The sequence below is a fragment of the Thunnus albacares genome, chromosome 18, assembly GCF_914725855.1.
Source record: "Thunnus albacares chromosome 18, fThuAlb1.1, whole genome shotgun sequence".
In the NCBI taxonomy this organism is placed as follows: Eukaryota; Metazoa; Chordata; class Actinopteri; order Scombriformes; family Scombridae; genus Thunnus; species Thunnus albacares.
Genome location: NC_058123.1, coordinates 28,315,179 through 28,338,248, shown reverse-complemented (window position 1 = coordinate 28,338,248; position 23,070 = coordinate 28,315,179). Strand labels below are relative to the sequence as shown.

Here is a 23,070-nt window from a genome sequence, read left to right as displayed (position 1 = left end):
AGAGCGGTCAGCGTCATTACCTGATGAAGTTTATCCAAGCTTCTGCTGTATCAGAGTTTCTATGTTAACCGAGCTGCTTATTTTGCGTGCATAACAGCAAACGCTGCTTTGCTAATGAAATATATTTTCAAGTCTTGACGAGTATAAATCGGTTTCTCATATGGTAAGACTTAGAAGTTGTTAGTTAATTGCATTGGGTATCCTCCGAGGTTGTCAAGGTTAGCTGATAAGCTAAGGCTAATGTATACTTTTAGCTAAGCTACATTGACTTTGTATATATATGTGTCCTTTTCATTATAAGACTGACTCAGCCACCACACGCAACAAAAACATTGCCGAATTCTACATGATACGAATTCACTACATGTGTTTTAAGTAAGAATTCATAGCTCTGATTATTTGTGTAGAAGTTGGCAACTCAATTTAATTTAGTTTTATTGGTAACTGTTAATGGGATTAACTAGTGTTTGCAACTACATTTATTCTACTTTATCCTCATAGTTTTTAATTATTATATTCCACATTATTCTACTCCAAAGTGATGAAACAGGTCAGAAACGCCATTCTATTTTTCACCATTTTGCTTTGTTTTGTTTAATTCACAGAGTTTGCCTGTAAGAGTCTGGACATTTAGGTAGAAGAAGAAGATAGAAGAATAGTAGAAGATAGAAGATATATTTGAGAGATAACTGTGTAACTGTGTAGATGCAGATTTACTTCATTACCTCTTGACATGATGGCATTTACACAGTTACACAGTTATCTCTCAAATATACACCAGTAGTCGTACATTTTTGTACCATGGAGATGTTAACCACTTTATCTTGAAGGAAAAGCTGAAATGTGTTGCAATCAAATTAATCTCAAATATAATATTATATGTTGTAATTTGGCCTGTCATGAGCGGAGCACTGAGCTAAACACTGATGTCTATTTTAGATTCTGATGGGAATGATTACATTGGTTGGAGACACTAATGACTCTATTTGTAACATTCTACAGAGGAAAGCAATGAGAACCCGCTCAAGTTCACCTCCAATTCATGTGCACGTCAATGATGACACACCAGTCCATGTGCATGTGAAGAGCCAGAGGACCAGTCCTGCCAGGACACCTAAGGTTAGACGTTTACAGATATTTGGACTGTGTGTCATAGTGATGTCTTTCATTATCTGCGCCTGGCGTAAGGCTGTAGGGTAGCATGTTGTTTGGTCGTGTGTGTCTGTGTGTGTATATGTCAGCAGCTAATCTCACATACTACTGGACTCATCAGCCTAATATTTATTGTGCACATTTCTAACTATATGCTCAAGGACCTCTAGTGGTTGTGGTGATTCACAATTTTTGAAAAACCTTTTTTATAACGCCGATCCGTATGAGCTTATTGTAAAGCTTAAAGGGGACCTATTATGCATTTTCTTATTTTCAGTGATATATATAATGTTACAATGTTGGATGTTCATATTAAACATGGCCAAAGTGTCAAATAATGTGGTAAACATATGTAGTAGTAATCCCTGTGAGCAAAAAGCACCGGCTCCAGACTGCTCTGAATGCTTGGTTTCCAGCGGTTTTGTCTACTTTCAGCCCAAGCTGATGTCAGCTTGTGATGAATTTCTTTATATGATCATCTGCACAGTGTGCAAGTTCACTGCTCTGCTCCACTAACATTATGGCATTTTTCCATTTCCATTCAGAAAGATGGCCAATCAGAACAGAGTGGGCTCATCATGAGGGGGGCCTTAAAGAGACAGGAACTAAAACTGCCTGTTAGAGACTGAGGCTGAACTGTGGGGCTGCATAAAGGGCCAGTATGAGATAAACCAGGAGTTTTATGAACTGTGAATCATGCAAAAGCTATTCAAGTGGAGTCCCAGAATAAAAATATAGAGCTGGAAATGAGCATAATAGGTCTTCTTTAGACTTTTGTCTTTTCAACAGTCCTCGCCATTTTATGATATGCATTGCAACATAGCAAAAGGAATTTCTGGCAATTGGTTAGGCTACAAACAAGTCTTACTTAGTCTGTTAAAGGCCACATTTTGGCCTGTCGTGGCTCAAATACTGATATCCATAGAAAAGTTTGGTCTCATCTTGAACCGGAGCATCTACTGATTAATTCCTTACCTGATATGTTATGATCCATTAAAGTTAGGCATGATATGAGATGAATAAATCCCTGTCTTTGTTATCTTCACCACCATCTTGACTGTAAACACCTGGCAGAGATCTTCTCTCTCTCTCTCTCTCTCTTTTAGTTTTTACTGTTTTCATGAATTCATTTTTCATTTTAAATGTGCACCTTTTGAAGACGTGTGCCTTCTTGATCTTTTGTCCTTGATTTTTAAAAAAATTCTTGATCAATCAATCAGTCATTATTGAATCTTATTCCACATAGTCCATAGTATACACACCATATGATGGAGATATTATGAGCAGCATAGACAAGCCTGACAGTAAGCAATGACATGCTGCTGAACACAATCTGTGTTTTAAAGGGGAAGACCAAGGTCGACAAAGGAAACCTCCGTCCTGCAGCCAAAGTCAAAACTAGAGCGCCATGGATTCCTCCAGGGAAGGCTCCCGGGATACGGGATGGGTTATACAAGTGGGAGGTAACACTCTATCCTCCATGATGATTTTTAAAAGTTTTTGTCTCTGCATTGTGAAAGAACTGATCCAGTCAAAGATGTATTGTTACTGAGAGTTTATTTTGCACAAAGGGGCCAACGCATCGCCTTGAGATCACACCATCATTCCCTGAACCAGAGCTTGAACATCCCCAGAGTGCACTGCGTTTGGCTGACCTCACATCAGAGGAAGAGGAAGGGCTGCACGGACGGATCAGCCAGTATGAGAGGAAGATTGACAGCTTACTGACCGAAGTCAGCTCTCTGAAGAATGAGGTCAGTTTGTCCTTCCTTATCAGGTCCCTGTTTATCGTTTCTGTAAAGGTGCAAAGTGCTTCACACATGTCAAAACAGTGAAATAGCAAATGATTGGTGCAATGCAAAAAAGAGGTTGATTCATACTGATGACCCCAAGCTGATCCAAAGAGTTCAAAGAGACAGGACTCAAAAAGACCACGTAACCCTTTTTAACAGACATTTAAAAGAAGTTACTGATATAGCAGATGAATTTGAACAGGAGAGCAATTCAGAGTTTGGGGGTCCTTATTGCAAACGCACAATGTTCTAGTTGTAGTCTAGACTGGGGGACACTATCAGAGATATGTTGCAGAGTAGGAATTGTTAGAGCAATCAGAACTCATTTCCATGTACATATTAGCACTGTCTGCCACATTTACAGTCTTTTTAGCATCAAATTAGCTCTTTGTGTTTCCCTGTTGAGCTGCAGTGGAAGTATAGTAACAAATGTTAAAAGATACAACTGAAGCTTCATATTAGCTTCAGTTAATGTTTAAATACATTTTTGCACAGAAGGAGGACTGTGGATTTTGTCCTCCATCACTTCCATTGTAAGGTCATTATGAAGGGATCTTCTAATAGTCAGTATGAACAGGAAGGAATGATTACAGCAAGAAAAACATGTTTCAATGTTCATTTGGGCTCCAGACTTGAAAAATTGTGAACCCGTCCTTTAATGGTAATAATATGATCCTGACAGCTGTAATAATGCTGAGGTATCACTCCTGTCATGAAGTGTCCATAAGACTGTTTTGACAATTTTACACATGGTCATTATTTTTATCGTTTTGATAGATTTCATTCAAATACTCAATATTTAGGAGCTCATTATCACTACTCCATGATGTCATTTTATGGAGTGAAGGTACAGAAAGAGCTTTTCTGATTGAATCCAAATGTCTGGACTTCCTCAAACTTCACATGTGTGCAGTGGTGAAGCACACGATTTTCCCATGTGAACTCCAGGCAGAACCATTCAGAAAAATACAGTGAGATGGATTACAGGATCAACATGTCAGCTTTGATTGAATCCATTTGTAAACGACTGAGATTTGAAGTCTTGTCTCTCTACATCTACTTGATGTGTGAACAGTGAGCGCTTCAGACACATCAGAGTTTGTATGACTGTAGTAACACACTGTATGTGTGTGTGTCTGTCCACATCTTTGTGTATGCAGGTAGAACTGCGGAAGAAGGAGCAGCTGCTAGAACGTCAGTCAGAGCAGCTGAGTGTCTCCCAGCGGGTGATCGCAGAGCAGGAGGAGGAGCTGGCTGAGGTGACCAAAGAGCTGGAGGAGACTGAGCGGGAAAACTCACGACTACGCCAATCCATGGAGAAGATGCTGGAGGACACAGACTACAGCAGGCAAATATCATACTGAACACTTTCACTTTTACACTATGTGAAGTCTTCTTCTTCTTCTTCTTCTTCTTCATCTTCTTTCTTCTTCATCATCTTATTCTTCTTCATTGTCTTCATTTTCTTCTTCTTTCTTCTTATTCTTCTTCTTCATCTTATTCTTCTTCATTGTCTTCATTTTCTTCTTCTTTCTTCTTATTCTTCTTCTTCATCTTATTCCTCTTCATTGTCTTCGTTTTCTTCTTCTTCTTCATCATCTTATCCTTCTTCATTGTCTTTGTTTTCTTCTTCTTCTTCTTCTTCTTCATCATCTTATCCTTCTTCGTTGTCTTTGTTTTCTTCTTCTTCTTCTTCTTCTTCTTCTTCTTCACCTTATTCTTCTTCATTGTCTTTGTTTTCTTCTTCTTCTTCTTCTTCTTCTTCTTCTTCTTCTTCTTCACCTTATTCTTCTTCATTGTCTTTGTTTTCTTCTTCTTCTCCCTCTCACTTTTATCTTCTTCTCAGTTATTGCCAGTGAGACAGCCAGGGTGCAGAGTTTAGGACAGAGTTGATCTCACCTTAACAAATCACACTCAGGCTCCCAGGACTCATGCTGAAAGTTCAGCTGGCACTGAAAACACTCCTAAAAACTGAGAGATAATGATGAAGACTTTCAGCAGGAGGAGGAGGGACGACTCCTGGCTAGGAGAGAGTGTGACTTTGCTGTTTTACCACATTCTTAGCTGCTGATAATTGTGGTTTGAAGTATTAGATAAGGGTTAAATTGTAAATTCGGGACATTTTCACAGTCTGAAGATTAGGGCCATTCTTGAGATGATTGATAAATACAGCACTGGACTTTTAAAAAAACAAACACTCATCGGAAATAGTGAGAATATTTGTCTGCTTTGCAGTCCGACAGGCCTTTTTTTAGCCACGTTTTTTTAAGAAATTGTATTACATCTGGCATACAGAATAAACAAATCCTGAGTGAATCCAGGGTTAAAATGTTCCAGATAAAGAACAGCTGCTCTGTCTGATGCTCCCCCCCCCGTGGGAAGAAGAATAGAAATTAGATTCTGTTTCTCCAGTGCCTGAAGGCAGATCTGATGTCATTGCTCTTCTTTAATGCTGTCCTCTATTGCAGGGTTATTATTCTGATCTGACAAAATCTCAAAACAACAACACAGCCCAGCAGTCTACTGAAGACATTTCACATACGATTTCTGTAAAAACTCAATAACAGCATCCATGTATTATATATTCATGTGGAGCTAATATTCAGTCAGAAGTGTGTGTTCACTGGTTGTAACTGTCTTTTCTTGCAGACTAGAGAGGGACAGTGTGCTACAAGACAAAGATACTCTGCTCAGGAAATTGATGGAGGCTGAGGTGGATGGGACGGCAGCTGCCAAGCAGGTGTCAGCTCTGCGAGAATCTGTGTCTAAATTGGCCGGCACTAGTGGCAGCGTGAGTATTAGCTCAGTATCCACGGCCATCAATTGTTCACGGGACTATTTTCAGACATTATGAGATTGTCTTGAAATGTTTGTTTCTTGGGTACACATGACTTTGCTCCTCTCTGTCTTTGCTGGTGAAGAGGCTGTCGGGCTCTGACTCATCAGTCTTGGCCCGTCAGAAGGAGCTGTTGCTGCAGAAACTGGAGACATTCGAGGCTACAAACAGAACTCTGCGGCTCCTTCTCCGAGAGCAGCACGGGTCCCAGGTACTGTGTGTGTTGGCAGGGGAACCGCCTTAGAATGAATCTCCAAAACACTTGCTGTGTCTCACTTTCATGCTACATACTAATTGTGTATACTTGTGTTTTTTGCAGTTAAATACTATCAGGAAATGATGCAAAACTTTTGTGGAGTCAATGTTACTTTAGATTTTGTCCAGTTGTGAGCAGCTCCTCCATTTTCTTTGTGCATTTACTTTGTGCAAAATATTGTCAACAACAGCACACTCAGAGGCTTTTTAGTTTGCAAACCAGCTGTTGAGAATATTCTTAATTTCGTCACTTTCCTGTGTTAACACACTCCATAACCTGCTTAGAATCAGTGTGTAGTCTGGATTTAATAAACAGCTCCTGTCACATCTGCTAATAAACCAGAGAGTCACATGTTGAACTGGTTACACAGATTACACTCTGGTCAAATTGTGATTTGGGTGTCTGTAGCAAGTCTTTGCAAGGTGAGTGTCTGTCCATGTTGCATATGCATTTAAGGGAGACTCGTGCAAAGTGTAGTCATGTTAACAATATGTATTGCACTGGGTCTGATAAGGTCATGCTATTTGTGATGGTCAGTTTTGCTGCAAAATCTCAGCCTCTGAAGACAGTTAGGATTTACACAAGCTGTTAGGAAGGTTGTGGTGGAAAATGAAACATGACTTGAATGTTATTACACAGAAATCTCAACAATATCACATACAGAGTAGACGCACCACAAAAATATCCATGTCATTTATCTGTATCTAGAAATAGATCAACTAACAGAAATATTGAATTCTATGTATCTAACACCAATTCTTAAAAAGCAGGAACACAATATGTGATTATTTGCAGCAAACAAATGGGATGTGGAGCTGTGGTTTGAGCTAGGAGATCACTATCTTTTATAAAATATTTACACTGACTGTTGGACTGCAGTTACCTCAGCTGTATCTATACCATCACCACCTCCACCTGCTGCACTGCTGCAGCCTCACCCTCTATCTCCACTGGTTGACTTACTGGTATCATTTTTATAAGCAATAGTTCATCTCAGCTGGAATGGAACGATGGAAGAAGTACATTTTGAAATGAAGACAGCTATATTATCACGTCTTTATGATCTTGACATTGTCTCAGATTCATCTGTGAGCTCTGCGTCATTCTACAAACACAGCTGCTAACTTTAATTCAGTTTGAGCTGTGTCATTGTTTTAGTAAAGTATTAAAGGAATTTGAAGGCTTTACATGTTGAAGCTCACTTGTCACGTTCAGTCCCTATATCAATTGATTTTATGACATCAATTGATATCATGATGTGCTAGATTGTAATTAAACTGAGAAAGTTTATATAGATGAAATAGCTTGACAGCAATGACTGTTTATAGCTGATAGTGAACTAAACACCTGACAAATCAAGATACTTCATTACACTGCAAAAAGACAACAATCCAACTCAACACAAAGCCGTCCTGCTCATTTATATACAACATTGCCTGCAATACAAGCAGAGATGTTAAAGGGATAATCATCATGTTATACACAGCAGAGAAATGCCTCTGACAAATGTATATTGCCTCATGGTATGTATTGTTATGTTGCCTTTCCCTGCTCCTTAAATAGTTGTCTTGGTTCTTCAGCAGCGATATTAAATATATAAGCAGAGTCACTAACTTCATGTGTGTTGTTTTTAACAGATGGAGTCAATGCGTCTGTCAGAGCAGAAGGATGCATTACTCAAGACTCTGGCAGATACAGAGGCAGAGAATGCTGTGAGTTGAACAGAAGCCTCAAATTTTTATTTCATTTAATTAGCCTAAATTATTTTTTGTTTCTATTTTTCTCTCACAGACAAGCTAATACCTATCAGAAGTTGGATTTACATTCTTTTACATGTTTTTTTCATCTCATCATGGAAAGCACGCTGAGTTCTCTCTGTTTATGAGATGTGCTGTATAAACAAAGCTTGCCTTGCTTTTCCTTTCACAGCATCTTATGGTGAAACTTCAAGAGAAAGAGAAAGAGGTTAATCAGCTCGGCAGACTTTTAGATACTGAAAAGGTACTGTGAGCACAGCTTTCACTATTTATGATGTGTTCTATTATAAATACAACTCTGTGCAGCCTGTCTCAAACAGGGATCCAAAACACAGAAATATCTTACTGAGGCATTTCATCTTTCACTCAAAGCACAATACATATGTGTTACTAATGTAAATTCTGCTGGATTTTGTGACCTGCAGGACAATGCAAAGAGCACAGCAGATTTATCCAAGACTCTGGAGTCAACAAGAGCACATTTACAAGGACAGCTCCGCAGCAAAGAAGCTGAGAACAACCGGCTGGCTGTGCAGATAAAGGTCTGTCATGCCATCATGTCTAATTATCTATTGTTGCTTGTGGTGACTCTATTATAGTTGAACATGAAGATGAACATAGGTGATGAAGTTTGAATGACACTTTACTGCAGTCAGATGTAATTGTTGTGCCTGCAGTCACACTGGGAGTCATTCAGTGCCAGTCTGCCTCTTGTTTATCTAGTCAGATACTCTAAGAGTGAAACCGGTTCTTTTGTCCTTTCCACTGGTTCAGAACCTGGAGCGAGCAGCCAACCAGCAGAAGGTGGAGATGGATCATCTGACAGAGCAGCTGATGAGACTGAAGGAGCAGTCCGGTTCAGACCGAGAGGCTCTGAAACGAGCCACGCGGGCCCAGAAACAGAGAGCTGAACGTAGCGAGGACACCGCAGGCCAGCTGAGCGAGCAGCTGCTGGACATGGTAGGCCTCTGTCACAGAGCAGGTAGACTGTTCTACTAAAGACACAGGCATCCTACATTCATATAGTCTTATTCAGTAGTTCTCTTATTCATTTTTAAAGAAAGCGTCAATCCTTGTCTTGTCACATACACCCACCCTTATTCTGCACTGGTGTCTGTAACAGAATCAAACAAAAACGATCCACCATGACAGTTTTTTATTTCTTGCAACAGGAGAAGCAGATGTCAGATGCACTATTAGCAGCTGAGACCTGGGAAAGTCGCCATGCACAAGAAGTGAGAGAGAAAAGTAAACTGGAGATTGAACTGTCTATGTTGAACAGGTAACTACAGATTCTGTCCTTCTGTCCAGACACCTGTGAACAACAGCAGTAGTCACAGCTGAAAGACAGTTGATCACTTCCATTAGCTTTTTTTGAGGTTTGTGGAAAAAAAAATAGAATGTTAAAATCAGTCCAAATAGTGCACCATCAACATTATATTTCATTCTACTAGGTCTGTAACTATTATTTTCATTGTCAAAGTTGCTACTAAGATTTCAAGAGCAAGCTATCTTTCTGTAATGTGATGCAGCCGTGTAGCGGAGCTGACTGAGCAGCTGCATGGCGCAGAGGATAAAGGGCGAGCAGAGAGAGAATCCCTGTTGGATCACCTGCATGGACTGACCACACAGAGTACTGCTGCCAAACTGGAGAACCAGTCTCTGAAGGTGAAACACCCAACCACCCACAGAAAGCTTTCATTCACTTTACAGTGACAACACATTCATTAAATGTTAACCTGGCCTCCTCCCAATCACAATTTGTTCATATTTACATCTTACATAATGTCCTTCCTATCCCTATTTTTTACTCTAACAGACTTAGACTGACTTATATTACATTAGGAGGATGGACTGTCCTGTTAATTTCATAACTAATGACGCATCATGTGAAACTGTGTGTCAGGCTACAGCATCTGCAGTGGAGGAGAAGCTGGCCTTGTCTCAGTCAGAGCTCCAGCACGTCAAAGCCTCCATCAAGCAATATGAAAGCCTGCTGGAAAGCTATAAGATCCAGGTATGTGAAGCAGACTGTGCTACCAGGGGGTACAGAGATCGTGATAGTACAGGAGACGCTGTTGATGTCCATGTAAAAGTCTGAAACCAGTTCTTCCCTCCGTCGACTGTTTCTGTACAGGTCGGGAAAACCCGGGCTGAGGCAGATGAGTACTGTGCTCGGCTGGCTCAGGCGGAGCAGGAGGCTCAGGCGGTGCAAAGGGAGCTGGAGCAGGAGATAGAGCAAGTGCGCAGGCAGCTGCTGGAGCGGCTGGCGGAGCTGGAGCCTCTTCCTGAAGCCTTGCGACGCTCCGAACTCCAGCTGCAGGAGGCTCAGGAGAGGGAGCGCAGCCAGGAGAGACGCAGCATGGAGCTCAGCTCAACCCTGACTGATCTCCGCATGAAGGTCACAACAGTCCTGTGCATGATGTTCAAAATAGCATCACAAAATAATTTAAATTCCAAGTTAACCTCAGATATTACCACAGCCATTTAGAGAAAACAGTAAGGCCACTGCAAACACTGGCCTCTGCACCATGCATCACATCAATCCTGCTAGAATCTATAGTCAGAGCACATTTATGTTCAATTACTTTTAGCAAGTGCACAGTAGCAGCACCAAAAAGGAAACCAAATACAGTCAGAGCCGTTCGATAAAGGACTTGTTTTATATTGTTTAAGGTGGAGACTCAGGGCAGCCAAACGGAGCTTCTCAGGCAGAAGAACAAGGTGCTGCTGGAGGAGAACAGACAGCTCCAGCAGCAAGTGGAGATTCTGGAAAGGTCCGTACCTCACCGACAGCCTCTCTGCTGGCTTCGACACTTTGTACAGACTATACAGCACATCCTTTATTTAATGATCAGCAACTTGTTTGATGAAAATTCAAAAGCTTCACTATTTAGCATCATCAAGGTCTTACAATTTAGCCAACCAAGTTTTAGGTGGATCTGGTTAACCTGATAGGAGAAGTTAGTAAAAGTAAGGGGTCTATAACTTCCTGTTGCCAGTAGGTGTTGCTATTACTATGATTCAATATTGTCCTCTACATGTCTTCAGACCAGGACTCTTATCAGACATGTGATATTTGGGAAAGATCTGACGATCTGTCAAGTAACAGTTTGTTTTTTCATGTGGAAACATTGAAATTCGCTGCATCACCATAGCAATGGCTTTCAATGAAAACTCACAAGCTTCACAATATAGCATCATTAAGGTCTTAAGGCTTTTCTAATCAAATTTGAGGTGGATCTGGTTAACCTGCAAGGCAGGGATTGTAAAAGTACAGCACCTGCAACGTCCTGCTGCCCGTAGGTGGCGCTATGACGATGACTCAATATTGAAATGTAGATGTGTTCAGGCCTGGACTCTTATTAAGCATGAGAAACTAGGGACAGATCGGACAATGTACATTTGAGTTACAAAAACTTTCTGTTTCGTGGCGAAACATCAAAATTTGATGTGTTGCCACAGCAACAGCGTTCCATGAACACTCAAGAGCGTAATAACTTTGCATCACAAAGGTCTTTAGGTGACATCCACCAAATTTGAAGTCGCTCTGGCTAATTCTCTAGGAAAAGTTTGTTATCATGCCTGTAAATGGGAAAAACATTGCACAGTAAATTCAAAATGGCTGACTTCCTGTTAGGTTTAGGGTATGGCTCCAGGAGGCTGTTTTGTAAGTCTGGATATGTTACATCTGCCTACCAGATTTCAGTCATCTATGGCAAATTTAAAGGTGGGGGGTTTGACTTTGAAAATTGTTAGGAGGCGCTATCGAGCCAACTTGCCATGCCCAAGACATCCATTTTCACCACGTCTGATGTCTGTGCCAAGTCTCATGAGTTTTCGAGCCACTCAAGCATCTCGTCTTTATGATTGAGTTCGGCAAATAACTATCATAATAATAATCCTTAGAATAACAATATCAGTTCACTGGTTGACAGTTAAACTAACTGTCTGTTTTTGTGCCATCTTACAGAAAGCTCGAGGAGGTTGGCGGTCAGAACAGTGACCTGCTGGCAGTCATCGCCAAACGGGAAGAGACCGTCCACGGCAATCAGCTCCGACTGGAAGAAAAAACAAGGGAATGTTCTTTGCTGAGCCGAAAGCTAGAAGAGGCTCTGGATGATGCTCGCCAACAGGTCTGAACCCAGCAACAGCTGGAACATGTTAAACATCAATCATACAAAAGTGTGCACTCTTAGATTGGCATTAGGTTTGCTAACGCAGAGCTTCGTTGGTAAAAAAACACAAAGTTGTCTGGCAAAAATGCTGAACCTGAGCTCTTGTATTTTCTTTAATGTAGTGCTATTTTCCATCTGAACTCAACGGCTACTGCAGTGTGGGTGTTAAGTGCTGTATGTAAATATAAGTGTGCATGTCTTGATGTGCATGTTGTTAGGGATATATATCATTGTCACCCATTAATTAAGTCCAATATGTCATACTTTCTCCAGATGTCTGCAACCGTAGAACGTGCTACAACCAAAGAACGCTCCACCCAGTCCAAGATAGAGGACCTAGAGACCCAGCTCAGCAGGACTACCTCAGAAATCAACCAACTACGACGCAGCAAAGAGGAGGTAAAGGCCCATCAACACTTCGCACAAAGGTTTTGTGTGTGTATAAGCTGTTTGTAGATCTGTAATCGGTGTATTTATGATGGTCAGGTGGAGCGGCGGTACCAGAGCAGACTGCAGGATATGAAGGATCGCCTGGAGCAGTCAGACAGCACCAACCGCAGCCTGCAGAACTACGTCCAGTTCCTCAAAGCCTCCTACGCCAATGTGTTTGGGGACTCGGCTCTAAGCAGCTCACTGCGCGCCCCCTCACCCATCTAACAACCTGTCCATCAGACGTTGAAATATATATATATATATATATATATATATATATATATATATATGTATATACGCACACATTCCAAAACAGTATGGTGAATTGTGCCTGTTACATTTAGCCTCGCTAACATGAGCTGGAGGCTGTAAGGATGACGATGTCACCCAGTTAACTGGTTGCTTGTTTCATTCCACTTTGAACCAGTTGGGTGAAGAGACACAACATCAGTGCATCACCAGTGAGGATCCTGTAAACTTTACAGGAACAATTAACCTTCACAGTATAACGGTTCACTGGGACTGAATTGGTAGACTATAACATATGTCATTAGGATAAAAAAAACAAAATTTTAAACTGAGACTCTTTTTGATTGTAGCTTTTCAAACTGAATGTTGTCTCTTCATGAATGTAATATTATATCTTGAAGTCAGTTTGCATTTTACATGCCAAACACAACGGAAATGGCAATTTTCTAAAAGAATTATACTACACACTATATTTGTACTACTATATACTAAAATTATTGTTTTGTTTTTTTACAATTATACAACTTTGTAACCAAGCCATCCATGACACATTATGTGCTTAAATGCATCTGTGCTCTTTGATTGTATGGAGCTGAAAACATTGGTGCTATCTCTGTCCTTTGGCTGGTTCAAGACAGTGTCAAAACAATGATTTTGGGTTTACAGTCTGACATATTGCATTAGATGAATCAATAGTTGTTGCTCCTATTTTTTTTCCAGAACTGTTTCATAGAGAGTATTTAATAACTGAATAATTTATATCCACTATGGGTAACTTAAAAGCAATAAAACAGTGTTTCCCACCTCAGTCACACTGACTGAAGATTAATGGTGAACGTGTCACTTTGTCATATGTTTAACAGGATACAAACCAACATACCATTTCTTCTTGTTGCTCTATCGACTCTTTGTTGTCAAGGCTTACAGCTGTCAATCAAAAAATCCTACTTAACTTATCTGTTGTCCCATAGCAGCTGTTCAATTATTCACAGTCTCCTCGCAACAGTGAGTCTCTGGTGTGTTCAGCTTAAGCAGGAAACTTAAAACTGAATTGGACAATAAATAGAACTATAAGATGAACCGTCTCCCGTTTATATGCACAACACAGAGGTGTGATTACATTTAAAAATGTACATTTTTAGATTCCATTAAGAGAAGGCAGTTACATATGGAAATTACTCAGGCTAAGGAATGTATCCACCAGTATGTAACAGCTCATGCACAGATGATGTCTTGTTTGAGGTCCTTGTGGTAGTCAGCTGATGGAGAAGCTGCTGAGGCAATTCCCACAGACAGCACTGATGGTTACAGAGAGAACCAATGTGAGCTGAACACACACTTTGCAGTGTTATAAACTGGTACTCACTGAAAGTCTGTTTACTGATACAGCGATGATATTTTGTGCATCAACAATATGCCAGAGCCTGTAGGGATGGGAGCACAGTTTCTGATCTGAGTGAAATGAAGACGCCCAGTCCTGCATTGCCCTGCACTAATTTTATAAGGCTTGACCAGCCTAATAAATGAGCAGCAAGCCTATCATAACTCCTTCAGTCCACTGACTGTACATAAATACCTGTCTCTGTACACAGTCGATGCTTCAGTCCTGTGATATTTGTATTTGTCTTACAGTGTATTCCTGTACAGTAGGGTGTAAGTATGCTTCAACATCAGAACATTTTGATAATGCAGCCCTCCGTCATTCAGCTCTCATTACTCAGTGAGTGCTGATCTCTACCAAATAATGCTGCTTCTACTAAGCATTATAATAATATGATCCTTTGTCAACTGAAGTAACAAATATGATCACATTTTGTGTTGAGCTTGTTGTGGACGCCCAGTGTTTCGGGTCCTTTCGGCATTGTTCGGTTCTTTCCGTACAGCTGCAGAAAATTACGTCACATTAGGTTAAAAAAAAAGCAGCCTCCCATCCTTCGTCGTCGATCCGCCTGGACAGCTACCACTTCGTAAGCTCTTTCGAAAAACAGACCGAGGTAATAAAAATGCTTACATTTTTTATTGAGTTTACACTATTAAAACAGATACACGACACAATGTGGACCGTGTTCTGATGATTCAATTAGTCTTCCCGGGCTGATATGGATTCGCTAGCTTGGTGGCTAACGTTAGCTAGCTGCAAGCATTCCTTTTGTTGGTGATATTTACTGTTCGGTTCGTGGCATTAAAGCGAATAACGGTAGAAGAAGTCAGTTTGTCCCTAAAGCTGTCAGAGAGTTAGATCGATATTATCTAAATAATAACATTAGCCACCCTACCAAATGACATTAGCTTGCAGCGACACCCACCGACCTGCGTTGCCTTCATACAAATGTTTAACATTCATAAGTCGATATATTTAACGATACGCTTTTCGTTTGGAAAAGGTTATAATATTACTTGTTAAGTTAAAACTGTTCAGCGACGTATCCCAGGAGTTTATCATAAGCAGCTGTCTGCTAGCTTTGTCTGTTAGTTTGCTCTGCAAATTTGCAGTAATAAAACATGATTCAGCGATATTTACTGAAATAAGTCTTCCGTCACTGTTTGTACATTGTGTGTTTTGAATCAATGAATCAAATAGCACTGGAATAAACATATCAAGGTTATGTAGGCGGCTGCATGAGCAGTCGGCCTTGACTGAATGGGAGCCGCCCAGTACAGCTAGATACCTTTGGACATATGCGGCCCCAGCTGTCAGTCCTCTTGTTACCCTGCATTTATTTAAATACGCAGAGTGTCACGGTTTATCATTCACACACATCCTCTGGCGGACTGATACATAATTTACAAATGCGTAAGCAGATTGTCAGACGGCTTTGTCAAATGTATTGTCATTAGCTACATGTTTTAATGAGTTGAACAAAGGATATGAAGACACCCTGGTATTCAACAAAGCATGACGGATCATAGTGCACATAAAGATAGAGTGTCGTTTGCATGAAGACGGCTGTGGACAGTAATAACAGCATGTCGCTATCTCACGACTGACTGCTCCAGCAACTGGCTTTGTCAGGGTGGTGCAAAGTTCCTCACATACCAGTTACCCCCTCCCCCCTATGCTATGACATATCTATGCTTCCAAGAATTTAAATGTGTTAAATTTTATAGCTCAGAAATATCCCATAGTTCTTTACTTAGGCTATGAACTCATTCAGTGGTCATACAGTTTCTTAAAGGAAAAAAAGTTATAGTTCAGAAACTTTGGATTAAACTTTACTTATGTTTATTATATTTAGTCTACATTTTGCCAGTCTGCATTCACTATTTGATGTATCAGTGTTGCATATTTGTGGGTCATGACCTTTTAGAGCAGATGTGTTTGAAGCAGTCTTTGCATTTGATAGGAAGTGGAGTGATTGGCTTTAAGATATGAGTATATATTCATCTGTCTGTCCATTCAGTCACATGTCTTAGTCAGGCTCATGGTCGCACTGCTGTGTTAGATTTATGTTATATTCGTTATTTGGCTGTTACACCCACCTTAAATGTAACAAGCCCCCTGCCAGTTCAATGTAAAATGGCAGCAACAAAGTATAGGAGAGAATTATGGACTCACACAGTAATTAATTAGTATTTTCTGAGTTCAGCCAAGCAGTTCTGTTTATTACACCATTATTATGCTTTAAAATCATGTGGGGCAAAAGTTGATGAGCTGATGATTTTGTCTTGTCATTAGATTAGACAAAGATTGTATTGTATGATAGTTTGGCAGCAGTCAGTGCAAACTCCTGGGTGATGAAAGGGTTTTGTCCACCTGTCAGACCCTCAAGTTGTGACCTTTTGCTGGCGTTGTTGGACGGCATCGGGTGAGCGCTGGAGACTGACCTGATGTTGCTGTGATACAGGAACATGGAGGCAAAATGGGACAGGTCTTTGAGCTGCACTTGCCTAAAATACTCCCCAGATATTCTCAAGACAAATGATATGTCCCTCCAGGCTGCCCCATTTTAATTGGGTTGTATTATGATCAGCACTTGAATACATGTCATATAAATATTGTTCTCCATCTTAAAACTGACAGACAGCATGATTATTGAAAAGAAATGTTTGACTCTGAACAACTGAGGTGCTTTTTACACATGCTTATGCAGACACATAGTTGAGTGTGCCTAGTTACAGTAGGGCACATGGCTGCAACGAACCATTATTTTCATTATCAATTGATCTGTTGATTGTTTTTGACTTAATAGATGAGTTGTTTGTCCATATAATGTCAGAAAATGCCCAAAATGACGTCCTCAACTGCTTGTTTTGTCCCAATCAACAGTCCCAAACCTAAAGATATTCAGTTTACTGTTACACAAACCAGAAAATAGTCACATCTGAGAAAGTTCAATCAGAAGAGAGAAAGAATTTGGACATTTTTTATTAGAGAACAATTCCAAACAATTAATCAATTATCAAAATAGTTGTCAATTAATTTAATAGTTGGCAACTAATAGATGAATCATTTACAGTAAAAACACAAGCTCATCCCATTATTTGGCAGAATACCTGGACATGGGCATCAGTTAGCAGTGCTTCCAGCCAGTGTTTGTAATGCAGGATAAACCCATCTCAACATTTAGTCTAATGTATGAGATTATTGATGGTGCTAGAAAGCTATTTAAGTAGGGCGGGGTGTATTGTTTGTGCAGGGTCAGCTCTGCAGTCATTCGTCATTGACCTCTTTGTTTTATCGTTGGTGTAATATTAATAACTTCTATCATTTGAAGATGACTAGACAACAGTCGACCTTGCCGTATGTGCTACAATGAATCAAAACCTTTTTGTATTTCTCTTCTCCAAACTCCCTCTCACCCTGTCAAGTTTCACCTAACCTGCTACAGCCTGCAAATTGTCTTTTTTTTTGCTGTAACAGTGGTGTGACCGCCATGACCCAAATAGAAAATAGGCCTCGGTGTCTCCAGGGCTGTCAGGTTTGGTGCTGGGCCTGTTAACTCATTGTCATTCTACTGCTGGCACAGACTACTTTCCAGACATTTTGTGTGGAAGAGTCTGGTTCTTTCCATCTCAAATGTACCATGATCTCTGCGTTGCATTGCTTCCTGAAACATTATCATAATGAACTTCCTGTGAAAGCATCTTCTTATTCTGACTACTCATCGCCTCTCACTGATTGTGCCATCAATGTTATGCCCTGTAGCCAGCATACACAGATACGCAACATGGCGACGTTTACTAAACCCAAACTCAAGGTAACCACCGTGTTTGTCTCACTAACTGCGTGCTTGTGTGTGTGTGTCTGTGTGTCTTTCGGGCTATACAGGGAAGAAGATTCGAGAGAGGTGTAGGGCAGCGGTGATGTTGTTTTGCTGAGTAAAGGGATGAGGGGGCGGGGGGTGGTGGGGGGGTGGGGGAGAGGGAGAGAGAGAGGGAGGGGTAGGAGCAGGGAGAGACGCATGGGCTGGGCTACATCTTGGCTTGCTCTTTTGTACAGCACAGTCACTGCAGGTGCAATGCGTCTGTCTGTGCCGTGGAGTAGATAAGACTTTGCTTCTTCAATCACTAATTATACTTTTTAAGGATTGAACAGCAGACAGCGTACAGGCTGGCGCACACTATGACTTCGCCACAGATGTAGCCTTCTGATCAGCCAAGAGACATACAAGAAAACCTGAGGATCCAGGCTAGAAAAAAATCTTGACGTGTGTATGCATTTGCTTTTTTGCATTATTTGTCTTCTTTTCATCCTGTCAAACTGTCAGCTCAGTATGTAAAATGCAGTGTTTGATTTCATTTGAATGTCACAGTTTGGTTTGGTAAGTGGCTGGTGATCTGAATTGTGCATGCATCTGTGTGTGTGTGTGTGTGTGTGTGTGTGTGTTTCTGTTGCCCTTGGCTCACACTGAGCCAGGACTGTCCTGCTCAGTATGGAATAACAGTCATTAGTGGACTTATTATACTGCATGCCTTTTGTTGCTGTGACATTCTTTGCATGGAAGTGATGTGCAGTCATACGTACCTCGCTGATTCAAGCATTTCAAAGTTGGACACAGTGATCAGTCCTTCAGGAAACACCGAAGATAGTTTGTATATTCCTTGATGCCTGCTAGTTATCAGCCTGATTTGAGTAATGAGAGGCTAGTTTAACTGACTGGACAGGAGCTTCAGTCGGCCCTCTCAGGCCAGTAAAAATGGCTGCTCTCATTATACTAGTTCTGTAACACCTTTTTACTCTTCATATAAATTCAATTTTAGCTATCAATGTCACATTTTGAAGACTTGTGGTTGGTTGCTAAAGTGTAGTTGAAGTTGTACATCACTTATCGATCTGTTTGATTTGTGATAATTCTTTGGGTGAGGCTACTTCCATAAACTCATTGAGTAGTAAACGGCCACGCTGTAAAGCAAAGGGAATGACAGTCAGCTGCAGGTTGTACAAAGTTCAGTTTGAGGAAAAGGGAGAGCCGTGTTGTTGCTGTTACATCATCGTCTTCATCCTACTCTCTCTCTCTCTCATGAGACTCTCCCATTTCCTGCAAATTCCTTTAGCTTCCATCCTCCCAGTATGGCGTCAGTGTGATTCCCTATTCAAAGCAGATGGTTCACCATAGTAACTGGGAGTTGCTAAGTGAATGACTTCATCCACTCCTCTGTGGACTTCTGATCATGACAGAAGACAATCTATTTATCTAATGGAGTAATGCTGTATTCTCAGAGAGAGTCTTAATGTCAGGGTGTAGCCTTGCTTCATGCACAGCAACACCCAATATTACTTTACACATACAGTGCTTAGCTAACAAAGCTGAGTGAATGTAGTTTAGCTTAAACATGGATTCAGTTTGGTCTATCAGGACATGTGGGATTTATCCTTTTGGGCCAGCTGACCTCTTCTGACTAATGTTCCCTGAGCTGTTGTTTAAGTTAAAGTAGCTTCACGAACTCTTAGAGACCCTGAAGGTTGTTTTGTATCAGTGTAGCAGTTTGTCGTACATCATTGTTTTACCAGGAAGGAAGCATAGACCTTGGTAGAGGCTTTCTAATGTATAATCCAGGTGCTGTTTTATGTGGGCAGTCATTTTGTTGGGAGTGAATCGATCTGTTGCCCTCCATTCATCCACCCACACACACACACAGGCATGTCTTATCTCTTTTTTTTTTCTCTTAGCACTTAGACGCAGCATGAGATCTACACAGCACCTCTAAAAATATATTTCTGTGCAGTAGCTCTTTGAGAAAAGCCTGATTTGTTGCACAGAAATGATAAAAAAAAAATTCATAATTCATTGTTTTAATACAGATTATTCTAATCATGTAATGGGATAAGAAGGATTTTATTTTTTTAAGAGCAAGAGTAAACTGAGAAATTAGACCAGAAATACACAATTACTGCTTTCCTTGAGCAAAACCAGTATTGCAACATTATTTAAACAGAATTAACATCCTCCCTTATGCTTTTTCTGAATTGCTGCATTATATTTGAGTGTTGTATCAGGGGTATATGCCACTTATAAAACAGCATGACACTACCACTACCACTTCACATCAGCTGATGCTTTCTAACACTGGTATGTGTTTAGTAGATATGACCCTTGCTGTTTCTGTGCCTGTTAAAAGTAGATAATTGAACTTTGAGAGTCACACGCAGCAAACGTCGTTTCAAAGTTCCAACTCGGCATTAAAATTTAAACATGCCTGGAAGAAATGGAAGAAAGGGTAATATGACCACAACCATCAGTGGAAGAGAAGCGCGCTGTACAGCTGGCTGCTATCAGAGTGTGTGTGGGTGTTTTGCTGGAGAGGCAGCACAGAGGTGCAGAGAGGGAACGCTGTTATCTACTGATACAAGATGGGAGGAAGGGCTATCAGCAGTTGCAGCGCTGTATTTCAGGGGCGTCAGAGAGCTGTGACGTTAGTTTTGCCTCGTTTTCCACTATATTCAAGTCCAGTTTATTCCATTCTGATTGATATCAGACTATATGAAACCAAATAATAATAATTAAGTTAATAATATGATAAAATAATGTTCCATCAGCTTATAAGGTAACTTGTCCTCTTGAAAGACTCAAGATTCAAAAAAGGGGCAAGTTTGCTTTACAGACAGTAGTTCAACACAAATGCATACATCATACACAACACAGCACAATCCATATCTCCTACACTGTCATCATGAATTATAGGAAGAAGAAAGACACCATGACATCCAAGGTTATAATGTATTTAAGACACCAATAGCAGATGGAACGAAGGATAATCTGTATCTATCAGACATGCTTGTAAAAATGTGCTGTGTCATTGCAATTTTAACACAGTGCGCCCTGGATGGCATCAGATGACTTAGATTTTGTCATGTGACAGTACTGAGAGGGTTTTTTTTTTCAGCTTTTATGATTTTTATTGGCACATTTCAGCGAAGCAACCACTACAGTTCTGTGTAGTTATAAACAGCTGCCTCTGAGCCTTTCTGCAGATTTCAGTCCAGTATCATCTTCTGTTGCACCTGACAGTGTAACATCACCTACTGTAGGCTATGATATTTTCTATATATGTATGTGACTGTCACAGGTGTTCCTTGATTGGCTTCCATCGAAATCATGGAGCGCTTTGCTTTAGAAAGATGTTTAGAGCATCTAACTTCATGTCAAACTACAGCACAGCTCTATTAACACGTCACTGGCAGCTGTATTCATATTTTCTAAATGTTTCAGGTCCTCTAATATGACTACTGACACTGCTAAATGTGTTATGTTTTTGTCTGCTTGATGAGAATTGATGCAACAATGTGTGAAATCTTTCTTTGTAGTCTGTGATGACTTTTTTTGCTAATGAAGCTTGTCCACAAATAGAGCAGAACAGGTCGTCTTATATGGCAATTTTAGGGGCACAGATTATGTTAATGATCAAATCTCATGAACAGGTGACATTCATCAAGCTGAAACAAGTGATTTATGACAAATTTTAAATTTGAGCAAACCTCACAGAAAAAAGTAAGAGAACTTTAGGATAAGAATACAAAATTTTCTTGCATGAGGCCCAATTTCTAACTACACTACTATGCAGATGATCTACCGCTATATATGTTTAGAATGAGTAGAAACTGTACTGGGAAGGTGATTGTAAAACATTGTGATGTCTAATTAAGCATGATTCTTAGTAAAAACTTTCCCAGGACAAAACACAAATTATTTATAACTGCTCAAGACTCCAACTTCATACATGGTCACCTTTTGAAAATGCCCCATGTGTCGTTAGAGTTGGGGTATGCAGGTTCAAGGCAGATACAGAACATACTTGATATTTCTGACATCTGATGATTTTGTCAGTCTGACCTATTAAATTGTAGCTATTTATGTCACCAGTCATCTACCTGAGTGTTACTAAGTCTTATTTGCTATAATTTTTAATTTAGTAAGTAATTGAGACCAGTAAAGTAACTCTCTGTCCTTATTTTCAGCCAGGTAGTAAATGGGGCAAATGGGGTTTTTGCATGTGGGGTGAACACAACTTGTAACCCTGTGCTGTTAAAGTTAGAATGAGAGTCAGTTAGATTTGTTTGTCCCCTTTTACTGACATCACTGTGTAGAATGAGGCGGAGGTCAGTTAAATCCCTCAGATGATTTAAGCTCTCTGTGAACTGGGGCAAGTTAGGAGATGGGGGAGGGGTGTTAGCTACCATTCTGGTCACTTTTTCAGGCAGTGGGTTGATGCCACTAATCGGCTTTACTGTATACACAGTGATGCTACGTTGTTGTTGTTTGTTTGATTGTGTGTTTATTTCAGTTTCAACTGCAACATGCATTAGGTGAATAATGTAGACTGAGCTCATATGATTTATTAAGACTTGAAACAAACTGGACTTAACAGAGAAGGAAGATACTTGCTCATTAACTTTACAGTATGTGCAGGCTCACCGGGATGCTTGCATGTCTGGAAAGCTAATGGTGCCTCTGGGGACCAAAGCATCTCTGTCCTCTGGCTCTGGTTTAAAAGCCAACTGCAACTGCACTGCTGACACCACTAATCCTCCCATTGAGCACAGACATGGACCAGTGGACTGTCTCACATCAGTCCATCTCTTTTTGTCTCACTGTCTGCAACATCAACAAAAACCCACGTACAAATCTACATTTAGGCCTGACAGACTGCAACCCCCCCACCCCCTCGCCCCACCATCACCCTGCACTCAGCTATTCTGCTTGGAGTTTGATTGACCTTGGGTTACGTAGACAGATCAATGTCTGTCTATGTCTTCCTGTTTGTGTGTAGCACACAAACAGAGAAGACACAATCTGGCAAAACCATCAATAGTCCCACTTTGATTAGTGTCACTGATAATCACTTTTGTTTTGAATTTCTGAATGGGTTCATCTCTTGTACTGGCTTTGCTTTTATCGATTCTGAGAAACTAGAACAACTGGTTTGGATGTCAGCTCACGACCGTGGTTTGTCATGATTCAACGGGGGCTGCTAACTA

The 23,070-nt window shown here is 40.5% G+C and overlaps 1 protein-coding gene across 2 annotated transcripts; it reads left to right on the top strand.

Moving 5' to 3' along the window:
• odf2a (outer dense fiber of sperm tails 2a) lies at window positions 1-13,482 on the top strand. Of its 2 annotated transcripts, none has more exons than XM_044334315.1 (20): window positions 1-163; window positions 1,003-1,119; window positions 2,499-2,615; window positions 2,724-2,906; window positions 4,106-4,293; window positions 5,595-5,736; window positions 5,867-5,992; window positions 7,675-7,749; window positions 7,967-8,038; window positions 8,220-8,336; window positions 8,569-8,754; window positions 8,967-9,076; window positions 9,327-9,462; window positions 9,701-9,811; window positions 9,932-10,195; window positions 10,471-10,571; window positions 11,768-11,930; window positions 12,246-12,371; window positions 12,459-12,660; window positions 12,699-13,482. In XM_044334315.1, exons 1-19 carry the CDS (start codon window positions 161-163, stop codon window positions 12,627-12,629), a joined length of 2,508 nt encoding a protein of 835 aa, XP_044190250.1. In that variant the 5' UTR covers window positions 1-160; the 3' UTR covers window positions 12,630-12,660; window positions 12,699-13,482. The 2 variants fall into 2 exon arrangements, with proteins under 2 accessions (XP_044190250.1, XP_044190249.1); XM_044334314.1 differs by having other exon boundaries at window positions 12,459-12,664.
• Window positions 13,483-23,070: the final 9,588 nt, after the last annotated feature.

Coding starts and splice junctions, on each gene's coding strand:
- odf2a (XM_044334315.1), top strand. Junction 8,337..8,568: donor GGCTGGCTGTGCAGATAAAG/GTCTGTCATGCC, acceptor CCACTGGTTCAG/AACCTGGAGCGAGCAGCCAA. Junction 10,572..11,767: donor CAAGTGGAGATTCTGGAAAG/GTCCGTACCTCA, acceptor GCCATCTTACAG/AAAGCTCGAGGAGGTTGGCG.